This window comes from Macrobrachium nipponense, chromosome 15 (genome assembly GCF_015104395.2).
Source record: "Macrobrachium nipponense isolate FS-2020 chromosome 15, ASM1510439v2, whole genome shotgun sequence".
Lineage (NCBI taxonomy): Eukaryota > Metazoa > Arthropoda > Malacostraca > Decapoda > Palaemonidae > Macrobrachium > Macrobrachium nipponense.
The window spans coordinates 5075328-5095210 of record NC_087208.1 but is presented as its reverse complement, the minus strand read 5'-3'; the positions used below and the strand labels follow the sequence as shown (position 1 = coordinate 5095210).

General features: G+C 41.5%; 1 protein-coding gene across 2 annotated transcripts in view; it reads right to left on the bottom strand.

The window, feature by feature from the left end:
- LOC135226980 (uncharacterized) overlaps positions 1-19883 on the bottom strand; it is a 209334-nt gene that overhangs the window by 25872 nt on the left and 163579 nt on the right. For both annotated transcript variants that reach the window (XM_064266693.1, XM_064266694.1), the window contains exon 4: positions 11999-12198. In XM_064266693.1, coding sequence (XP_064122763.1) covers positions 11999-12198 — 200 coding nt within the window. The remainder of the gene's footprint in view (positions 1-11998; positions 12199-19883) is intronic.

Below are 19883 nucleotides of genomic sequence, written 5' to 3'. Positions count from 1 at the left end.
TAGATTTACGGCGCCATAACATACCTAAAGAGGTGCCATTAACCGGTTGTCAGTGCCATAAGCGCCATAAATCACCAAGTTTCGATTAATGGTGCTTTTCGCTCATCAGCACTGTGCCAAGAACAGAAACCCCCCCCCCCCCCCCCCCCCCGATAACCAGGGACTGCCTGTACAGGCATTTTTAGAGGGATCTTTTGGTGTTTGAACTATCAAAATAGGCAGTTATAAGCATTTTTAGAGAGGTTTCAAGTATTTGTGGATTTTGGCTACTTGTGGGGGTGGAGGGTTCATGGTACACATCCCCCTTAAATACCAGTGGTCCGACTGTAGCCAGAAAATCACGATGGACTTGCTGTGATCCTCAACACAGAAAGAAGTTGGTCCTAAGGTAGCATGAATTTTTGTCTTTGGTTACAATTATCATCATAACCCATATTCAAACCACTGTGACTGGAGATCAGATGGCAGTACCATGATCCAAAGTCAATGAGTCAATGATGCCAGATGCAGAAGACTGCACCTTAATGTAGAGTGCACTCATTAAAGTAACCAATGCTGTAGCTCAATGGCTGTTTTATCAATCTGTAAAATTTGTAATGTTCATATTACAGACCGGTTTCAAAATATGAGTGATCGAATTTGCGATTCCCCTTTTATGCGGTCGCTAGTTCTCAAAAACAGATTTTCTGGGCTCGACCTGTGTCGCCCAGTGAAATGTTCCTAAAGCACTCATTTCTAGGTATAAATAAATGCTAAATATACCAGAGAAAAAGCCATATGGAATGCCAGAGTACGTATATACCTCTGGCTCGCTCACCCTCAAAGGGTGTCGGTATAGCATCAGAGGCAAGTGGAAGCCACTACCACTGATACTTCACCAAATAGATCTCTCCTCTCTCAAAATCCCCCTCTGCAGAGGTGCCGTTACAACAGCTACCTTCCGCTCGCTACTACTACTGCCTCTGCCAAGAACGTCAATCGCACTCGAAGCGTTAACACGTTTGTTTTTGCTGCAAGGTATTTGTGAATTTTGGAAGTCATCATGTCTTCAGACGTTCAAGAAGCATCTTCATCTAAGTTGAGTATATTATTTGTTGACTTTGAAAGCGGTTAGGCAACTATGCATCAAGTATGGTGTTGTTTAATAATGAAGCGTTTGCATGGGAGCCAAGCGTATCGCTGTTCCCGAGTCGGCCATTTTGGATGCATTGTAGACCGCGTGCTTGGTCTTCTCAACTTTTTATTGCGGGGTATATTTTATGTTAACTTTTTTTGCACATCACAGTATACGTTACTGTTGTCGTGAAATTTTACCATTTCGCTCCTGATGGGTACCGATAGGTTGGTGTGTCACGGTTTGAACCATTACAATATTTAGCCTCTTTAGGGGGTTTCCCTCGTTTATCATCAGTCCTTCAGGAGCGATTTGGTTCCCTCACGAGAGTGCGGTGATATTTTTCATTCCTACGTCATGCGCGAGTATTGTGTTTGAGGTGACCTAGGCTAGCCTAGCGATACGCCATTTTAGTTTTGGGAGGTAAAGGAAACCTTCATTCATTCGCGGTGCTCATGCATGTAGTGTATGTGGTATTATTTATTTTATTATATTATAATATTATATTGCTAATTGTATTTTGATGAGGTTTGAAAGTCCTACACGAATATCTACTTACCCTAGCCTACCCGACCAGATCTAGGCTAGGTTTTGGAAGGTAGGCTTGGCAGTTGAGAGTACTTCTCGCTACCCATAGTTGGCACTAGTCCTGGCTAACCTAACCAGACTGACATATTAGTTTTGGAGCCGGGGAAGACAAGGGCAGCCATCTTCTTATCAAGGATATAGGGCTGCCCCTTGGTCACGTTGCGGCCGAATCCGCCGACCCAGGCCTTCAGGGTGGTTTGGGCGGCGTCCCTGACCACTTGAGCAGTCTGAAAGAGAGGGTCAGTATAAATACTTAAGCTACTTAAGACTAGTTTATGTTATCAACTGTAATGATATATCACTTAGAAGGATTGTATATATAGGCCAAAATCATATACAGTGTTCCCCCCGTATTCGCGTTCTCCGGATTCGCGGCCTATCTAGAAATTATTCGCGGACGGACTCGCCCATTCGCGGAATTTTCCGACGAAAATAATCACTAATTAGTGTATTTTGATGTTTATTTTCATGACTAAATACATTTTTATGATACAAAAATGATTTACTAATTTCAAATATTTAATTTTGATTTAATACTGTATTAGTAAGTTAATAAGTTTAAATAATCACATAATAAAAATAATAATTCTCTCTCTCTCTCTCTCTCTCTCTCTCTCTCTCTACTACAAAGATGTATGTTTTTTTGTATGATAAATAAATGATTTACTATTTTCAAATATTAATATTAATTTATACAGCAATAATATCAATTCATTAAAGAAAATACCATAGTGAATTAGTAAGATTTTAGCTTATAAATTTTAAAAATTATGGAAGAATGAAGGAAATCCCAGTCAGATTCTTTCTCTAACTCCAGGTACTAAAACTCAGATATACGTATCAAGTTAACCCTCTTACGCCGGAGCGGTAAAAAAAAATTTGTCTCCCTTGTGCCGGAGGGGTTTCGGAGTGAGCGCGGAAGCGGAAAAATATTTTTTTCAAAAAATCACAGCGCGCTTAGTTTTCAAGATTAAGAGTTCATTTTTGGCTCCTTTTTTTGTCATTGCCTGAAGTTTAGTATGCAACCATCAGAAATGAAAAAAATTATCATTATCATATATAAATAATGAGATATATGATAGCGCAAAAACGAAATTTCATATATAATTGTATTCAAATCGCTCTGTGCGCAAAAAGGTTAAAGGTAACTAGTTACTTTTTTTCGTTGTAATGTACACTAAATTGCGATCATTTGGCATATAACACATTGTAAAACGATCAAAGCAACACAGAGAAATATTATCACAATATAATGCATGAATTCTCGTAACGCGCGGACGTAAACATTTTTTTCAAAAATTCACCCATAATTCTAAATATTGTCCTAGAGACTTCCAATTACTTTCAAAATAAAGACAAATGATTGAATATTACTATACTGTAAGAGTATTAGCTTACAATTGCAGTTTTCGACCATATCTGACGAGTTAAAGTTGACCGAATGTCAAATTTTTTTATATATATATTTTTTATATGCAATTATTTCGGAAATAAGAAAAGCTACAACCTTCAAATATTTTTCGTTTTATTCTACATGAAATTGCGCACATTTTCATATATAAAACTCTATGAAATGCCTAATATGAAACGGAGCAAATATTCCGAGAATGGTACGTACGTATTTCGGAGATTTGTGGCGGAGAATCCGCGCGCAGAGGGAAGGAAAGATTATTTTTTATAATTCACCATAAATCTAAATATTTTGCTAGAGACTTCGAATTTGTTTCAAGATGAAGATAAATGACTGAATATTACTAGACTGTAAGAGTTTTAGCTTACAATTGCGTTTTTTTCGACCATTTCGGTAGAGTCAAAGTTGACCGAACGTGGTTTTTTTTCTATTTATCGTGATTTATATGCAAATATTTCAAAAAATGAGAAAAGGCTAAACCAACCTTCAATTATTTTGTTTGTTGTATTCTACATGGAATTGCGCACATTTTCATATGTAAAACTTTATTTGGTAAACGGCTAATTTAAAATGGTGCAAACATTACCACAATTGCACGTATGATTTTTTCGGAAGAGTTACCGCGCGGACATAAAGAAAATTTTATTTTTTTCATAAATTCACCATAAATCGAAATATTGTGCTAGAGACTTCCAATTTGTTGCAAAATGAAGGTAAATGCTTGAATATTACTAGAATATAAGCGTTTTAGCTTACAATTGCGTTTTTCGACCATTTTGGTAGTCAAAGTTGACCGAAGGTTGAAATTTTGGCAATTATCGTTATTTATATGAAAATATCTCAAAACTGATAAAAGCTACAACCATGGGTTGCTTTTAGTTGTATTGTGCATGAAATTGCGCACATTTCCATATATAAAACTTTATATAACGGCTAATTTTAAAATGGTGCAAACATTACCACAATCGCATGTATGATTTTTTTCGGAAGAGTTACCGCTCGGACGTAAGGAAAAGTTTTTTTCAAAAATTCACCATAAATCGAAATATTGTAGCTAGAGACTTCCAATCAGTTGCAAAATTAAGGTAAATGATTGAATATTACTAGAAATATAAGCGTTCTAGCTTACAATTGCGTTTTTCGACCATTTCGGGAGTCAAAGTTGACCGAAGGTTGAAATTTTGGCAATTGTTATTTATATGAAAATATCTCAAAACTGATAAAAGCTACAATCATGAGTATTTTATTGTTGTATTCTACATAAAAATGCGCACATTTTCATATATAATACTTCATGTAACGGCTAATTTACAATGGTACAAAAATTATGTCAAAGTGACGAAATAATTTCCGAGATGTGTCACAGATACTTTTTAGTGCGGCAAGAAAGAAATTCGCGCTTGCGCGCCTGCATATCGATTGTAAACAAAACAACACCTTGATCCGTGAACTCCCAGCATCCCCAAGGCGCGTGATTCAAGAGTTTTCGGCTGGTAGGCCTAAAAGTATTTTTCCGCGAATTTAAAAAAAAACTTTTGTATGACGACGTAAAATACGTCCAGTCGGCACCCGAGAGAAAAAAATTTTGACGTAAAATACGTCCAGTCGGCGTTTAAGGGTTAAGTGACCGAGGGGGAAGGAGGTGATTTGTTGCTGCCATCAAGTGGGCATGAAATTTCCACCCCCCCCCCCCTCTCTCTCTCTCTCTCTCTCTCTCTCTCTCTCTCTCATCTCTCGCTCTCTCTCTCTCTCTCTCTCTCTCAGATGAGAGATTTTTATGGTACATATATACAGAATATGTTTATTAATATTTTCAAATAATAATAATAATAATAATAATAATAATAATAATAATAACTGTAATTACAGAAATCATACGTGAAAGTATTTTACAAATACTACTACGATACTCTCTCTCTCTCTCTCTCTCTCTCTCTCTCTCTCTCTCTCTCTCTCTCTCTCTCTCTCTCTCTCAAAGCGATGTATGTTTTTTGGATGATGATTTACTAATTTTCAAATATCAATATTAATGTAAACAGCAATAATATAAATTCATTAAAGAAAATACTAAAGTGAATTAGCAAGATTTTAGTTTATAAATAAAAAGAATTACGTAAGAATGAAAGAAAATGCACTTTACCCCGCATCTTTCTCTTTGAACTCCAGTAGCAAGCCGAGTTGGCTGGGGTCCAACAACTGTGTTGCCATATCTCAGGATAATGTAAACTCTCTCTCTCTCTCTCTCTCTCTCTCTCTCTCTCTTTTACTGAGATGAGAGAATTTCTATGGTACATGTGTATGTTTATTAATATTTTTGCATAATAATAATAATAGTAATATAACTATATTCAAAATTCATATGTGATAGTATTTTAAAGAAGTACAATAATCTATCCACTTCACTCTTTTAACCCTTAAATGGCGAAGCGGTAAAAATCAAAAACCTCTCCCGAATGCCGGGGCCGGTTTTGGACGTGAGCGCGGAAGCGGAAATTTTTTTTTTTTTTTAAATCACAGCCGCGCTTAGTTTTGAACGATTAAGAGTTCATTTTTGGCTCCTTTTTTTTGTCATTGCCTGAAGTTTAGTATGCAACCATCAGAAATGATAAAAATTATCATTATCATATATAAATAATGCGATATATGATAGCGCAAAAACGAAACTTTCATATATAATTGTATTTAAATCGCGACTGTGCGCAAACGGTTAAAGGTAAACAAGTTACTTTTTTTGTTCGTTGTCGTGTAAACTAAATTGCGATCTTTTTGGTATAATAACACATTGTAAACGATAAAGCAACACAAGAGAAAATATCACAAAATGATGCATGAATTCGTAAACGCGCGGACGTAAAAAAATATTTTTTTTCAAAAATTCACCATAAATCTAAATATTGTTATAGAGACTTCGAATTTATTTCAAGATGAAGTTAAATTATGGAATATTACAATACTGTAGTTTTAGCTTACAATTGCAGTTTTCGACCATTTCGGAAGAGTTAAATTTGACCAAATGTCGAAATTTTTTTTATAAATATTTTTTTATATGCATTATTTCGGAAATTAGAAAAGCTACAACCTTCAAATATTTTTACTTTTATTCCTACATGAAATTGCGCACATTTTCATATATAAAACTCTATGAAATGCCTAATATGAAACGGAGCAATTTTCCGAGAATGCGATGTACGCAATTCAGAGATTTATGGCGGAGAATCCGCGTGCGGAAGGAAGGAAAGTTTTTTTCATAAATTCACCATAAATCTAAATATTTTGCTAGAGACTTCCAATTTGTTGCAAAATGAAGGTAAATGATTGAATATTACTAAAATATAAGAGTTTTAGCTTACAATTGCGTTTTTCGACCATTTCGGTAGAGTCAAAGTTGACTGAACATGGTTTTTTTTTTTTCTATTTATCGTGATTTATATGCAAATATTTCGAAAATGAGAAAAGCTACAACCGCCTTCAATTATTTTTAGTTGTATTCTACATGAAATTGCGCACAATTTCATATATAAAACTTTATGTAACGGCTAATTTAAATGGTGCAAACATTACCACAATCGCACGTATGATTTTTTCGGAAGAGTTACCGCGCGGACGTAAGGAAAATTTATTTTTTTCATAAATTCACCATAAATCGAAATATTGTGCTAGAGATTCCAATTTGTTACAAATGAAGATAAGTGATTGAATATTACAAAAATATAAAAGTTTTGCTTACATTGCGTTTTTCGACCATTTCGGTAGAGTCAAAGTTGACCGAAGGTTGAAAATTTGTCACTTATCATTTTTATATGAAAATATCTCAAAACTGATAAAAGCTACAACCATGGGTTGTTTTTTTTAGTTGTATTGTGCATGACATTGCTCACATTTCCATATAAAATAAAACTTTATGTAACGGCTAATTTAAAATGGTGCAAACATTACCACAATCGCATGTATGATTTTTTTTTCGGAAAGAGTTACCGCGCGGACGTAAGGAAAAAAGTTTTTCATAAATTCACCATAAATCAAAAATTATTGTGGCTATGAGACTTCCAATTTGTTGCAAAATTAAAGGTAAATAGTTGAATATTACTACAATATAAGCGTTTTAACTTACAATTGCGTTTTTTCGACCATTTCGGTAGTCAAAGTTGACCGAAGGTTGAAATTTTGGCACTTATCGTTATTTATATGGAAATATTTCAAAACTGATAAAAGCTACAATCATGAGTATTTTTGTTGTTGTTTTAATTCTAAATGAAATTGCGCGCACATTTTTCATATTACTAATACTCCATGTAACGGATAATTTTAAAACGGGTGGCAAAAAATTATGTCAAAGTGACGAAATAATTTACCGCGCGGACGTAGGAAAATTTATTTTTTTCATAAATTCACCATAAATCGAAATATTGTGCTAGAGACTTCCAATTTGTTACAAAATGAAGGTAAGTGATTGAATATTACAAAAATATAAAAGTTTTAGCTTACAATTGCGTTTTTCGACCATTTCGGTAGAGTCAAAGTTGACCGAAGGTTGAAAATTTGTCACTTATCTTTTTTATATGAAAATATCTCAAAACTGATAAAAGCTACAACCATGGGTTGTTTTTAGTTTGTATTGTGCATGACATTGCTCACATTTCCATATATAAAACTTTATGTAACGGCTAATTTTAAAATGGTGCAAACATTACCACAATCGCATGTATGATTTTTTTCGGAAGAGTTACCGCGCGGGACGTAAGGAAAAAGTTTTTTCATAAATTCACCTAAATCAAAATATTGTGCTAGAGACTTCCAATTTGTTGCAAAATTAAGGTAAATAGTTGAATATTACTACAATATAAGCGTTTTAACTTACAATTGCGTTTTTCGACCATTTCGATAGAGTCAAAGTTGACTGAAGGTTGAAATTTTGGCACTTATCGTTATTTATATGAAAATATTTCAAAACTGATAAAAGCTACAATCATGAGTATTTTATTGTTGTATTCTAAATGAAATTGCGCACATTTTCATATATAATACTCCATGTAACGGATAATCTAAAACGGTGCAAAAATTATGTCAAAGTGACGAAATAATTTTTGAGATGTGTCACTGATACTTTTTAGTGCGATAAGAAAGAAATTTGCGCTTGCGCACCTGCGTAACGATTGTAAACAAAACAACGCCTTGATCCGTGAACTCCCAGCATCCCCCCAAGGCGCGTGATTCAAAAGTTTTCGGCTGGTAGCCTATAAGTATTTTTCCGTGACTTTTTAAAAAAACTTTTTTGAGTCGACGTATGGTACGTCCATTCTGGCGTTTAAGGGTTAAATAAGGACAACCCCCCCCCCCCTCTCTCTCTCTCTCCTCTCTCTCATCTCTCTCTCTCGCCTCTTCTCTCTCTCTCTCTCTCTCTCTCTACACGAGATACTAGCATGCGCTAGTGGTAACTCTCGCCCTCTGTTAGGGCTGGAAGTGTATGTATAAGTATATCTTTAAGGACATTACTACATTTTATGGTAAAATAATAATATACAGTACTACTAGTTTACAAATAATATTACGTTTAATGAGATTAAACAGTAACAATAACATTCTCTCTCTCTCTCTCTCTGCTATTGGCTGTTTATATATTTCTAATGGTAAAATGTTTAAGATTTACTTTAAAATGATATTGATACTATACCAATTGAATGGGTATGTTTGTGTAGGATAATACTTTAAGTAGACATTTGGTATTGTGATTTCACATTCCATTGTTCCCTTGTAAAAAGAAAATGGATGTCTCAAATAGTAACAGTATGAAAGAAAACGTGCATGACTGAATACTTATGGGGGGACTGAATTATTTTCACATACGTCACTAAGTCATTCAGTACATACATAGTATGTATTTATGTATAAACATAAAATGTAAGATTTACTTTAAAATAGTATTAATAATATTTCAAAGATTAATATGAACCATAATAGGATATTTTATGTATATTTGATGATGAAGGATGGTCTTTTAAGGGATACTTTGGTGTTTGCATGTTCAGGATAGTTTTATGAGCATTTTTAGAGGGGGTTCCAAACATTCGCGATTCTAACTATTTGCGGGGGGCTCTGGTACGCATCCCCTGCGAATACAGGGGGACCACTGTATGTGAAAACCTGGTATCCGGGAAAGTACTTACTCCGGAGGAGACCTGGTCCACCAATTCGTAGCAAATGGTGCAACTCTCGTGATGCCAGACAGCTAGCTCCCCATAGCGGATGGTGCAGGTAGCATGGGTCCGGCAGACCTCGTGCCCACAGGGGTCCTGTAGGACAGCGTTACATCCTGACTCCTGGCAGTGGGTGGCCTGTAAGTGAACAGATACATGAGTATCAACACTAACTAGTTGGACTAAGTCCAAGAAGTGATATATCATAACACCGGAGTACACCGGAGTTACTTAATAGAAAAAAGCTCGGCCTGCCGTGTAAAGTGGTGGGTGTCCGATAGAATTGGTAAACTAGATTCAGTGCGTCTCCGGTGTTGCCGGAGGACGAAAAATCACCGAAGCAGAGTTACCTAATCTATACGCCAGAACGAGGAGTACGAGAACGGCGGGGGAGGAGCAGGCGGGGGCCAGCAAATAATGGCGGGGAGGATGACTCCGCCGTAAAATGATATCAAAATTTGTAGGTGGTGAACCCAGGTGGTGAGCGGGATCTCCGCCAACTTAGCAAATATATAAAGGATGTATATAATCAATAATGAAATAAAAGTAAACATGCAAAAGAAAATAAACACATGGCGGAGCTCTTCTGCAGTCACCAAACCTGGGGCCTGGCTGAGCCGGAGCCCCAAGCCGCCGGAGCGGGAGGGAGGGATGGTGACTCGGGATGAGAGAGAGCTCGATTCGGAAGCTGAGGAGGTCCAAGCACAGCCGAGCCAGGTGGCCAGCCGAGACTCGACCGTACAGGGGAGCCCCCTCGGTACCGAAGGGTGAGAGCGGTGCGAGCCGAGCCAGCATCGGGTGTTCCCCCCTTCTAACTCCCGTATCCCCCACCGTGGAGAGGGGGGAAGAAGGGAGGGAGCTCGGATGGTTGCCAGGGACAACAGGAACGAGCAGTACTCCCCCCCCCCCACTAGAGGGGGGAGGAAGCATGGGGAACAGACGCAGGGTGGCTCATGGCGATCGCCCGGCTTCGTCGCGGACGTGGTGTGAGCCACGCGGTGAGACAGGCCAGGCGGTCTGAGGTAGCCTAGGCTACCTCTAACCGTCTCAAAAAGCATGAATACAAAAACATCCTAACAGAACACGGGGGGGGGGGAAGAAAAATAAATAGGACGAGAGAAAGCGTAGTCCTGGAGAAGCTAGACCGAGCCAACCAAGAAGGGAGGACGGCTAGCGACTCAAGGAGCTGGCCTATGCCGATACGTAGGAACGTAGGGCGGTGGCCAGGGTGGTCAGGACTAAAAGGAAGGACGTATGTTCAAAGGGAGCCTATCACAGACCTAAAACAAAGGAACATGCATGCATGAACACTGAGCTAAGGAGCGATGAAGGCTACGCACTCAAGAGAGCTCAAGGAACCCCCGTGTAAAGCTAAGCTTAAAATTAATACGGCAAAGCTGCAAATTCACAATGCAAAGTATGTACTGCTAAAATATTCAAGCTTCAACGGTATAGAGGACCGAAGAAGCACGAAATAATGAAACACGTGGGGCGAGCCGAGCAAGGTGACTCGGCAACAAAGCCGACGGGGACGGCGTCTTATTATAACCTAAATAAAAATGGTTAAATGGGCCCCTGACCGGCTAAAAATAGGTGAAACACTTCTAGCAGTATTTAACTTAGATGCAGCGATGGCTTGGCGTTCCATGATGAGATAAATCCAAAAGGAAAGCCCAAAAACACAGATCGAAGAAAAACGTGGGAACTGGATGGTGCTAACGAAAAGGATGACCGGTAGAGGCGCTGGTGGTGGCGTCGAGGGTGCTAGTAGTAGTCATAGCTGGGAGCGGGCCTTGCATCGGCCCTCTCTGGTAGGGGGATTTCGAAGAGGGATGAATCTAAATGGTAAGAGACCCGTGGTAGTGGTTTCACTCGCCCCAGAAACCATACCGACACCTTTTATATAAGGTGAGCGAGTCAGAATGTTCTGACATTTCCATTTTAGCTTTTTCTCTGGTATGTTAGCAATAATTTACCTTAGAAATGTGTGCTAAAGGGACATTTCATGTAGTGACACGGGCTGAGCCCAGAAATGGGTAGTATAAAAAAGTTTGACTGGGTAAGTTGCCATTTGCCTTGGCCGTAATGGAATTATTCCCATAAGGTATGTGTATCGAAATCTGCGATTTTCCAGTTCTGTGAGGCCACGGAGCAACCAAAATCTTGCATAATTGGGGACCGTACTTTATATGAAAGTGTATTTATATCTAAGTAAACTTAAGGCAACTTATAAATGTATAAGTGAACTACTGCAATTTAATGTAACATGTAGTAATCTTACTTAAGCTAAGAGAAGGAACTTTACAAAAATTTAAAACCAAGGTAATTAAATAGTCCTGGCTGTAATCTGAAATAAATCTGCATTCTGCAAGTGGCTTTTACTGTCTTCACAAGATTTGAAGTTGTAAAAGGACCGACCTTGTACTATACATACTATGAACTAAGGTGACATTGCAGTCATCCATTTTGTACTGTACAGTCAGCATCAATACTAGATGCTGATTCTTTGTAAAAGTTCAAGTTCTTAGAAAGTTATAAAACTTACCCCCCAAAAATAAAAAACATATAACTCTAGTATAACTCACACAGGAAGTCTTACTGTAAAGAAGTTATTTGAGTACTAAATGCATTGTACAATAATAACTATTTAATGAGTAACCCTAAAAGGCAATATATTTGTAATACACTTACTTGTTAACGAAAAACTTGTTTGAAGTGTCCATTATCAAGGATAAATCTGCATTTTGCTTGTAGCTTTTCTTGTCCTTTGCAAGATCTGGAGTTTTGTAAAGACCTGCCCTATACAGAAACTGATGACGTACCTTGATATGGAACAGAGACTTTTGAAGAGCCTCACTAGCTGCAATTTGTGCTTGTTCTAGACCCATCATCTAGAATAGAATAGATATAATATATTACTCAGGACTAAAAATTCATGCCAAATGAAAAGATTACAAAAATAAATTGGATAGATTCATACAAGTAGCTTTTATTATAACACAGAAGAGTAAATAGACAAAACTGCAGAGTTGAATTTCTAGACACAGTATTGTTTTTAGTGTTCTGTACAAGCACACAGCAGTTGTTACTCCTCTATGTATGAAGAATATGACTGTCTGCATATTTTGAAAACATCCATATCTTGTAAAACATGAAGACATTCAAAACAAGAAAATTTGTATATATACAGTATTTTCTTGGTTAGAAACCATGAAAGTACATACGTACTGATATACAAAATATGTAAGATGACATCTCTTCTTAGGAAAAAGTACTACAGTCCAACCGCTTAAAACCAGCACCTATACAATCAGGCCACTGCCAGATCACAGAAAATCCCTGAAGATAGAAATTACCTACAAAAAACCCCTAATGTAAACATAGTCTTTGCCAAATCCATTTAATGAAATCCCACATAGCTTATATGGTGACCTGTGTTTTCCCATCAAAAGTTTAGCCCGCAAAGCATTCTTGAATTTAATCCAACCCCCCTGTCATTCCCCCCCGATTTATCCCTTATTCTCCTACCCCCCGCCCAAACCCCCATCTTCAAACGGTCCAATGCGTATAATAAGGTGGCGGGGTTCTCAAATAAACCAAAGCTGCCTGAAGAATCACCCGATTCATTAGTTTACGCTCCTTAAACTTCTCTCCTGTAAGTGACAGGCCATCTCTTCCAAATAGATCCTTGCACCCACTGCGGCACTTGTTTTTTCCGGCTTAAACCTTTTCTATGGCTTTGTTTTCAAGTGCAAAAAACCATCAAAAACTGAGTTTTGGATTTTTTTGCCCGCCTTGCATTTTTTTTGGCAGTTTTATGTTTTTGGGGAAAGCGGATAAGAGAGATAAAACGCGTTTGGGGGGGGGGATGCTTTAAACCTGCATGCGAGCGAGAGACGAGAGGATGAGAGCAGAATGCGGGAAGAGGAGAGAGAAGAGGGATCAGAGAGAGAGAAAAAGACAATGTTGGTAGTGATTGAGGTTAGGTTTTACAGCAACCAGAATATTTCGTTGCAAAGGTCAAAATAATAGAGTTTTGTATTAAGGATAATGAATAATTTTAGTTAAAACTGTTTGTCATGTACTCGTATGCAATTCTATTTCAATACATTTAACTGTCCATTCTCGATTATTAAATTTATGAATATAGCAAAACGCATCATTTGCATTTCTGCTAATCTTTTGTACTTCTTAAAATTAAAACAAAGTTCTAATTATTACTTACCGCGTAAATTTATATAGATAAGCGTTTCACTCACCCGGCAACGGTTGTGTCAAAGTTCTGAAGTTTGTGGGTTGGGGCGTGCTAAGTTTTTTCAGTTTTGGTTTTTGGCTAAGTAACAATGCAACCTGGTCCACGGTTTCCGGAAAGAGGGAAAACCAACATTAGGCAAAGAGCTTCGGGGTTGTTTTGTGCCCTAAAAAGAAAATCTCCATGCTAAGGGACGGATGTTGGCTTAGGGTTCCAATTGATATTACATCTGGGTAAGTAATTAATTAAACTTTAAGTTTTCTGGGCTCAGTTCGTGTCGGCCTGTGAATAATCCCGTTAAGATTACATTGTTTTCTATAAATCACCAATAACCTAAATAATAGAGAAAAAATAAAATCAAGAAGAGTCAGGGAATGCTGACGTCGCCTCCACTCTTGTAAAAGAAGGTTCGGTATGGTAACAGGAGGCCGAGTGAGACCACTACCCGACGCAACACATATGCCATTTCGAACGTTTCCACCTCAAAAATCCCCCAACCTGAGATAGCTGATCCCAAAGGTGATGCGGCCCGCTACTACTACTAATACAGGACGCCAAGCGGGGTGTCAGCGCCCTCTAGTGGCCACTCCCTTTTAATTAGCATATCGACAACACTCGCCGTTTTTTGGGCGTGCTCTTTGTTGTTGTGTTCGCCTTTTGGGTTTTGATTTTCTCCAAGATGGAACAGCGCTGCTATCGCACAGCTAAGTTAAGTGCCTTGAAAGGTTAAATTTTTTGTACTTTCGTCTTCCAGGGACCAGGTATTTTCCGTTTTTTTTTTTTAGTTTATATACCAGTCCAACCCGTGGTTGCGACGTCGTTTGGCGGCCAATGGAGCCACCTCGGGTTGTTTGGTGGGAATTTCCCAGTCGTTCCATAACTGGACGTCTTTTATTACCTTCATGGACTGGACCTTATTTTGCGTTCATCTTCTATTTAAACTCGTATTTTAAGAATTTTAGATCCCACCCATACCCATTGTGTTGTTGCCGCGCGTGACCCATTATCTCTTTGGTTTTTGGTAATTTAGGGCTATACTGTACTTCCCCAGTCCAGACCATCCCACAGCCTTTTGCTCTTTCATCGGCCATACCGGCTGGCTACCGAGTAGTCGGGTCTGGTCTCCGGATCGGTTCCCCTTCTCCTGGACTCCTGTCTCTCTCACTCGTGTGTTTCCTTCTTTAATCTTTTACGATTTGTATTTATTTATTTAGTATTATTTATTATTCAGTGAGTTTTTTTTGTTTAGTGTATTAGGCTAGGCTTTAGCTTTTAGGTGCCCAGTACCTAGGTTTGGTACCGAGTTGGGTTCACGTGTCTTTGTGACCCTAGTGGTTGTTGTTGCTACCGCACCTTGGGTCCACCCTCGATCACGTGCTCCTCTGGGCGCCTTACCGCCACTCCCTTCCCTCCCCTTCCACGCGGTAAGGGTAGGGGTCTTGGCCGGGCCCTCCCTCGGGTTTGGTCATGGACAAACCATTATTAGCCTACTTCCCTCCCTCTCTGAAGGGGGTGCTATAGGAGGAGATACCTGGGTCAGCTGGGAAGCCTGGTGTGACCACTTTATAAGTCTCGGGTACCAGGGGTTGTATCCGATGTGTGAAGGGGGTTTTGGGGTTGGCTACCCCCTCCCCCCACGGTTCGCCTCGGGCCATCCTCCGGTGTTTTCCCAGTTTTTTTCCGCTCACCCCCCAACCCCACCATGTTTCTACCCCACGGCGGACGGAGCCCCTGCCCTCACTAGCCGGGGGGGCCCCTGCGGTTGTTCTGATGTTAACTGGCTGCCGCCAGCCGCCGGGGCTAGGGGTCTACTACGTGGTCTCAAACAGCTTGCCTACTACTACCGTCTTCCCGCTATCGGAGGAGAGCTTGCTTACTTACCCGGGCACGTCCTCTAAGTAGTCTGAAGGTAAGGCAATGTCCTTACTCTCTGTTTGTAGTTAGATACATGCCCCCACTTTTTGATATTATTATTGGTGTGTTATCTTATCATTAACTGCCTCCGCCGTTTCTCCGTACGGGGTTTTTGGTTTTTTCCTTCTGGGCTTTCTCACCACTCCTGGTTGCTCTCCTCCTCTGTTCCCCGGCGTACGCCGCGGACCCCAACCAGGACCGCCCTACAAGACCCACGTATTGCGGGTAAGAGGGACTAGTTTTACTTTAACTTGCATACTCCGGCATTGCAAACGGGAGTTTCATGTTAAGGCTGTAAAGTGGGTGTCTCCGCTACTCATGGTATCCCTTCCACGTTACAAGGCTTACCAATTGCCAGGAACCAGGCTGCAATGCAGTCCCTCCACGACCCTGTGGCCACGAGGAGTTGCAGGGACCCCACACGCCCCGTGCGCCACTACCCTCGGCGAATTGATCGTCTGGCACCACGAAGCATGCACTATATGCTAATGACCATCCGTGAGTCCAGCTTTTGGATGGGGTGAGTAGGTTACCTGGAAAACAATTTTTTCTTACCCCAATCAATATATCGATGTTTTAGTCTTAAGTCTTATTTTAAGCATATTAACTCCGCCATTAGAGGCTTGCATACGGCCCTCGTTCTTTCAGGCCTGCCGCCCCGGTGAAGGAAGGTCGCCATTAGCAAACCCTGAAGGCTTGGGGTAGGGGCTTTGGCTTTGGCAAGAACCCGGCCGCCAATGGGACAGCCGTACATACTGGATAAGAAGTTGGGCTCGTCGGTCCAGATCTTCCCAGGAGGGAAAGCGGACGGGGTTATTGTAGACCCCGCCACGGCATGCCCCAGCCATAGCCTCCACTTACCAATCAGCGGTTGGGTGCAGCAGGCCTTTGGTAAGTGTTTTCGACTCAGGGAAACGGTGCGTTGGACGTCGCCACCTGGATATCAACATTGAGCCAATTGGCGGGTAGGTGTTGAGGATTTTTTGGTTGGTCGAGGTAGGTACTTTCGGGCGCCCACAGGGTTTCCCTTTGGGCGCACCGCTGGATCTTTCTTCTCCTGTTCCTTCTTCCTTCTTCCTTCCAAGGCTTCACGGGGATCTGGTAATCCCTTACTCCTTCGCCTGCTGCTTCTTGTGCCCCCGAAAGTGAAGGGACCACCGATGAAGCAAAAGAACCCCCCCCCCCCCCCCCCCTCCAGAAGATGACAACCAAAAAAGTCTGTCGTCTTCCTTGCATCACGTAAAGTTCTTCGGCATCCTACTCCGGAGCAGTGAAGGCAAAGTCTGACTCTTCCCATTCAGAGGGGTCAAGAAGCAAGGCTTTCTAAGGAAAGAAGGTCCGAGCTCCCCGGCCGAAGCCCAGTACCTTCTCCGGTCATGCTAACCTGGATCCGCTTCCTGGTGACTCCTGTGCGGGATGGCGGGCAACCTATTGGGCATTCTATCCCGCCACCTTCTCTGGCAGGAGTTTTACAACAAGTAGGAGAGATGGGTTGGATTGGTTGGTTCGTTGGTTACGAGATTTCGAGGCAAATGTTTTTGCTCAACTCTCCAGCAGTAATTCAACCAGTCCGGCCAATCGAGGTCAGGACCTTTCTCAAATCGTGGTTATGGAACATGATAATCACTTCGCCGGCCTGAAATCAGGCTCCAACAGGCTAACTTCCCGGTTTAGGAGGGTACTTGGTTTTCGTCCAGTTTACCACTTTATGAATCCCGTTCCGGGACTTTTCTATGAAACAATCCTTGGAGGGTAGACCAGCCTCGATGTCTCCCTTCGAAGGATGGTTCATTGATCCCTCCATTGCCGGGAGTGTGGAACGAGAAAGGATTGAGGCACCTTCGGAGTTCTACCCCCCTGGATTGAACTCACGCCTTTCATAGGATATGCCAGGGCTAAACTCAAACAGCGCTCAAATAGGGAAGACAATATCCCCTAGGAGAGGAACTGTTTGTTTTGGACCAGCAGGGGATCATTGCCCAAAAGAGAGTGGGTTCACTGCCTGGGTGGATTGGGATTGTTCAAAGAAAAAAATACCAAAACTCCAGGCCATTCAAGAGTCCCCTTCACCATCCCTTATGCCAACAGAGGCGGAGGCTTCACTCCCCTTTACGACAAAGAAATGGTGGAGACGACTCTTCAGGCTTGTGCTGAAGGACGAACCCTCCATTCCTCCGCAACACTAAGGGGGAATCAGAGCCCAACATCTCCCCACCTCTTCCCTGCGTTTGGCGAACTATGGGAGAACCTGCCGGCCACCTTTACAGTGGGAAAGCTAAAACCGGGACTGTGCTATGGATCAAGGTTCGGTGAGAAGCTTCCTAGACTGCCCTGATAGCCTTTATTCAGGCAGTTTGATGCTCGGACTAGGCTAGGGAGATCACTTAACTCCCTAGTCCATTACGGGAGGATTGTGCTGCTCTCTCATACGCGGACGGAGCCTTTGTTTAAGATCCTCGCTAAGTCTCAGCTTCAGTCGGTCCAGGCAGACGCCTTTCGACTTCTTCCCGGAGCTATGGAGAAATTGTTCGGAAGCATGTGTTGCAAGAAGCCACCATTCGACACGAACCCCAAATAGGTCTTCGTTGCTTCCAACCATGATGGGGTGCGAACCTCTTCCACAGAAGCTTCTGTGAATGAGGGTGCACCACAATGGCTTCAAGGGCTTAACCAAAGCCTTAGAAAAGCTAGGTGGGGTGGTATCTCATCCAAGAGGAAGCAGGAGAAACCCACCCTCTTCTTGGTAAAAACAAATCTGAAAAACGACCAAAAGGTTTCCAGGCCGCCCCCGCCTAACCAGAAGCACCAAACAACAGCAGCCAACTTTGTCCCAGGCCGTCCCACAGTTTACCCAACCAGGGTCAGCCTTCGAAACATCGAATGCGGAAACCAACCCATCCTCCTGCTGTCCCCTCAAAACTGCCCTCAACCTCGTAACCACCCTTCCTGCTGTACCCCTCAAAACCAGCCCTCAACCTCCGTACACCGTCTCGCCGGCTTTCAACTCCATGTATTGAAAGGCCAAGCATTCCCTACCATTTGAATAGGTTCCTCGGGGAAGGGGAAGCAGGGCGAGAGGCAAACTTTCGTCAGCGAGGCCTCGGGAAGAGGCTTGCAAGTAGGGGTAAGCACTTCAGAGGATGGACGTGGAGGTCATCCCGCACAAGCAGCAGTGGAAGTCCCTCCCCAGGGTAGGAGGGAGGCTGGTTCCTCTTCCATCACAGGTGGGGGTTCAGCAAAGGTGGCACAGAGCATCGTTGGTCCAAGGGATTAAGGTTGGAGTTGGATCAAAGATCCCCACCAAACCAAAAAAATCCAGTTTCTCCAAGTACCATCAAAAGAAGTTGGACAGATTAATGCGAGGAGCTCCTTTCAGAAAGGATGTTGTGGCGGAATAGTCAAGCAATCTAAAATTTCAAGGGGCCCGCTTGTTTCCAGCGGTGCCAAGAAAGGCTCGTCAAAAAGAAGAGTAATCTTAGAGTTGTTTCCCAGCCTAAACTCTTTCATTCGCTGCGACAAGGTTTCAAAATGCTGAACCATCTCGCAGGTTATTGGACCTTCTTACTTCCCCCGTTGGGTCCGTCACCACCTCTATCAATCTTAACTAGACGCATACTATCATATCCCCATCGCGAGGACCACTTCCGCCCCATAACCTAGGTTTCTCAAACTAGGAGACCAATACATTCTCTTTCAAAGTGATGCCCTTCGGACTGATGTAGCCCCCAGGGTATTCACGAAAATAGCGGAAGTAGTAGTTCAAACAACTGAGATCACAAGGGATAATGGTAGATAGCGTACCTCGACGATTGGTTTGATAGCTGGGCACCAAACCGTTACGAGGAATGTTTTCTTCAAAGCCACAAAGAAGGTAGTTCAAATTCCATGTAACATCTGGGGTTCCAGATAAACAAAACGAAATTCCCCCAGATTCCACTCCTCGGAGACCTCGTTTTCAATGGTGGAGGCCATCCACTGGGTATTTGTATCCTCCCCACAATCTGTCAATTCCTGGTGATCAAGAGGAAAAAAGAATAGCCAAGTCAGTGATCAATTTCTCAAGGAACAAACAAGCTTCAAGGAGAAAGAAACCAGGAACGAATCCTAGGTTTGCCCGTTCCAGTTTGCCATCAGTGTCCGGACGTCCTTTTGAAAGCAAGACTGAAAGAATAAATAATCGAGTATTGGCGCTCAAGAGCAAATGTCAAATCTTCGAGACAAGTTGTCCAGTGATTCCACAAATCCTTCGCTAACCAGCGTCCGTCCATGGGCTAAGGTGAGAATCTTTGTCCATGAACAGTTCCCCTTTCAATCTCCTCCTCCGGCGGTTGAACGATTCACCACAGACGCCATCCCTATCCGGTTGGGGGAGGATACTCTCATTTCACATGCAAGTTCAGGGGACTTGGT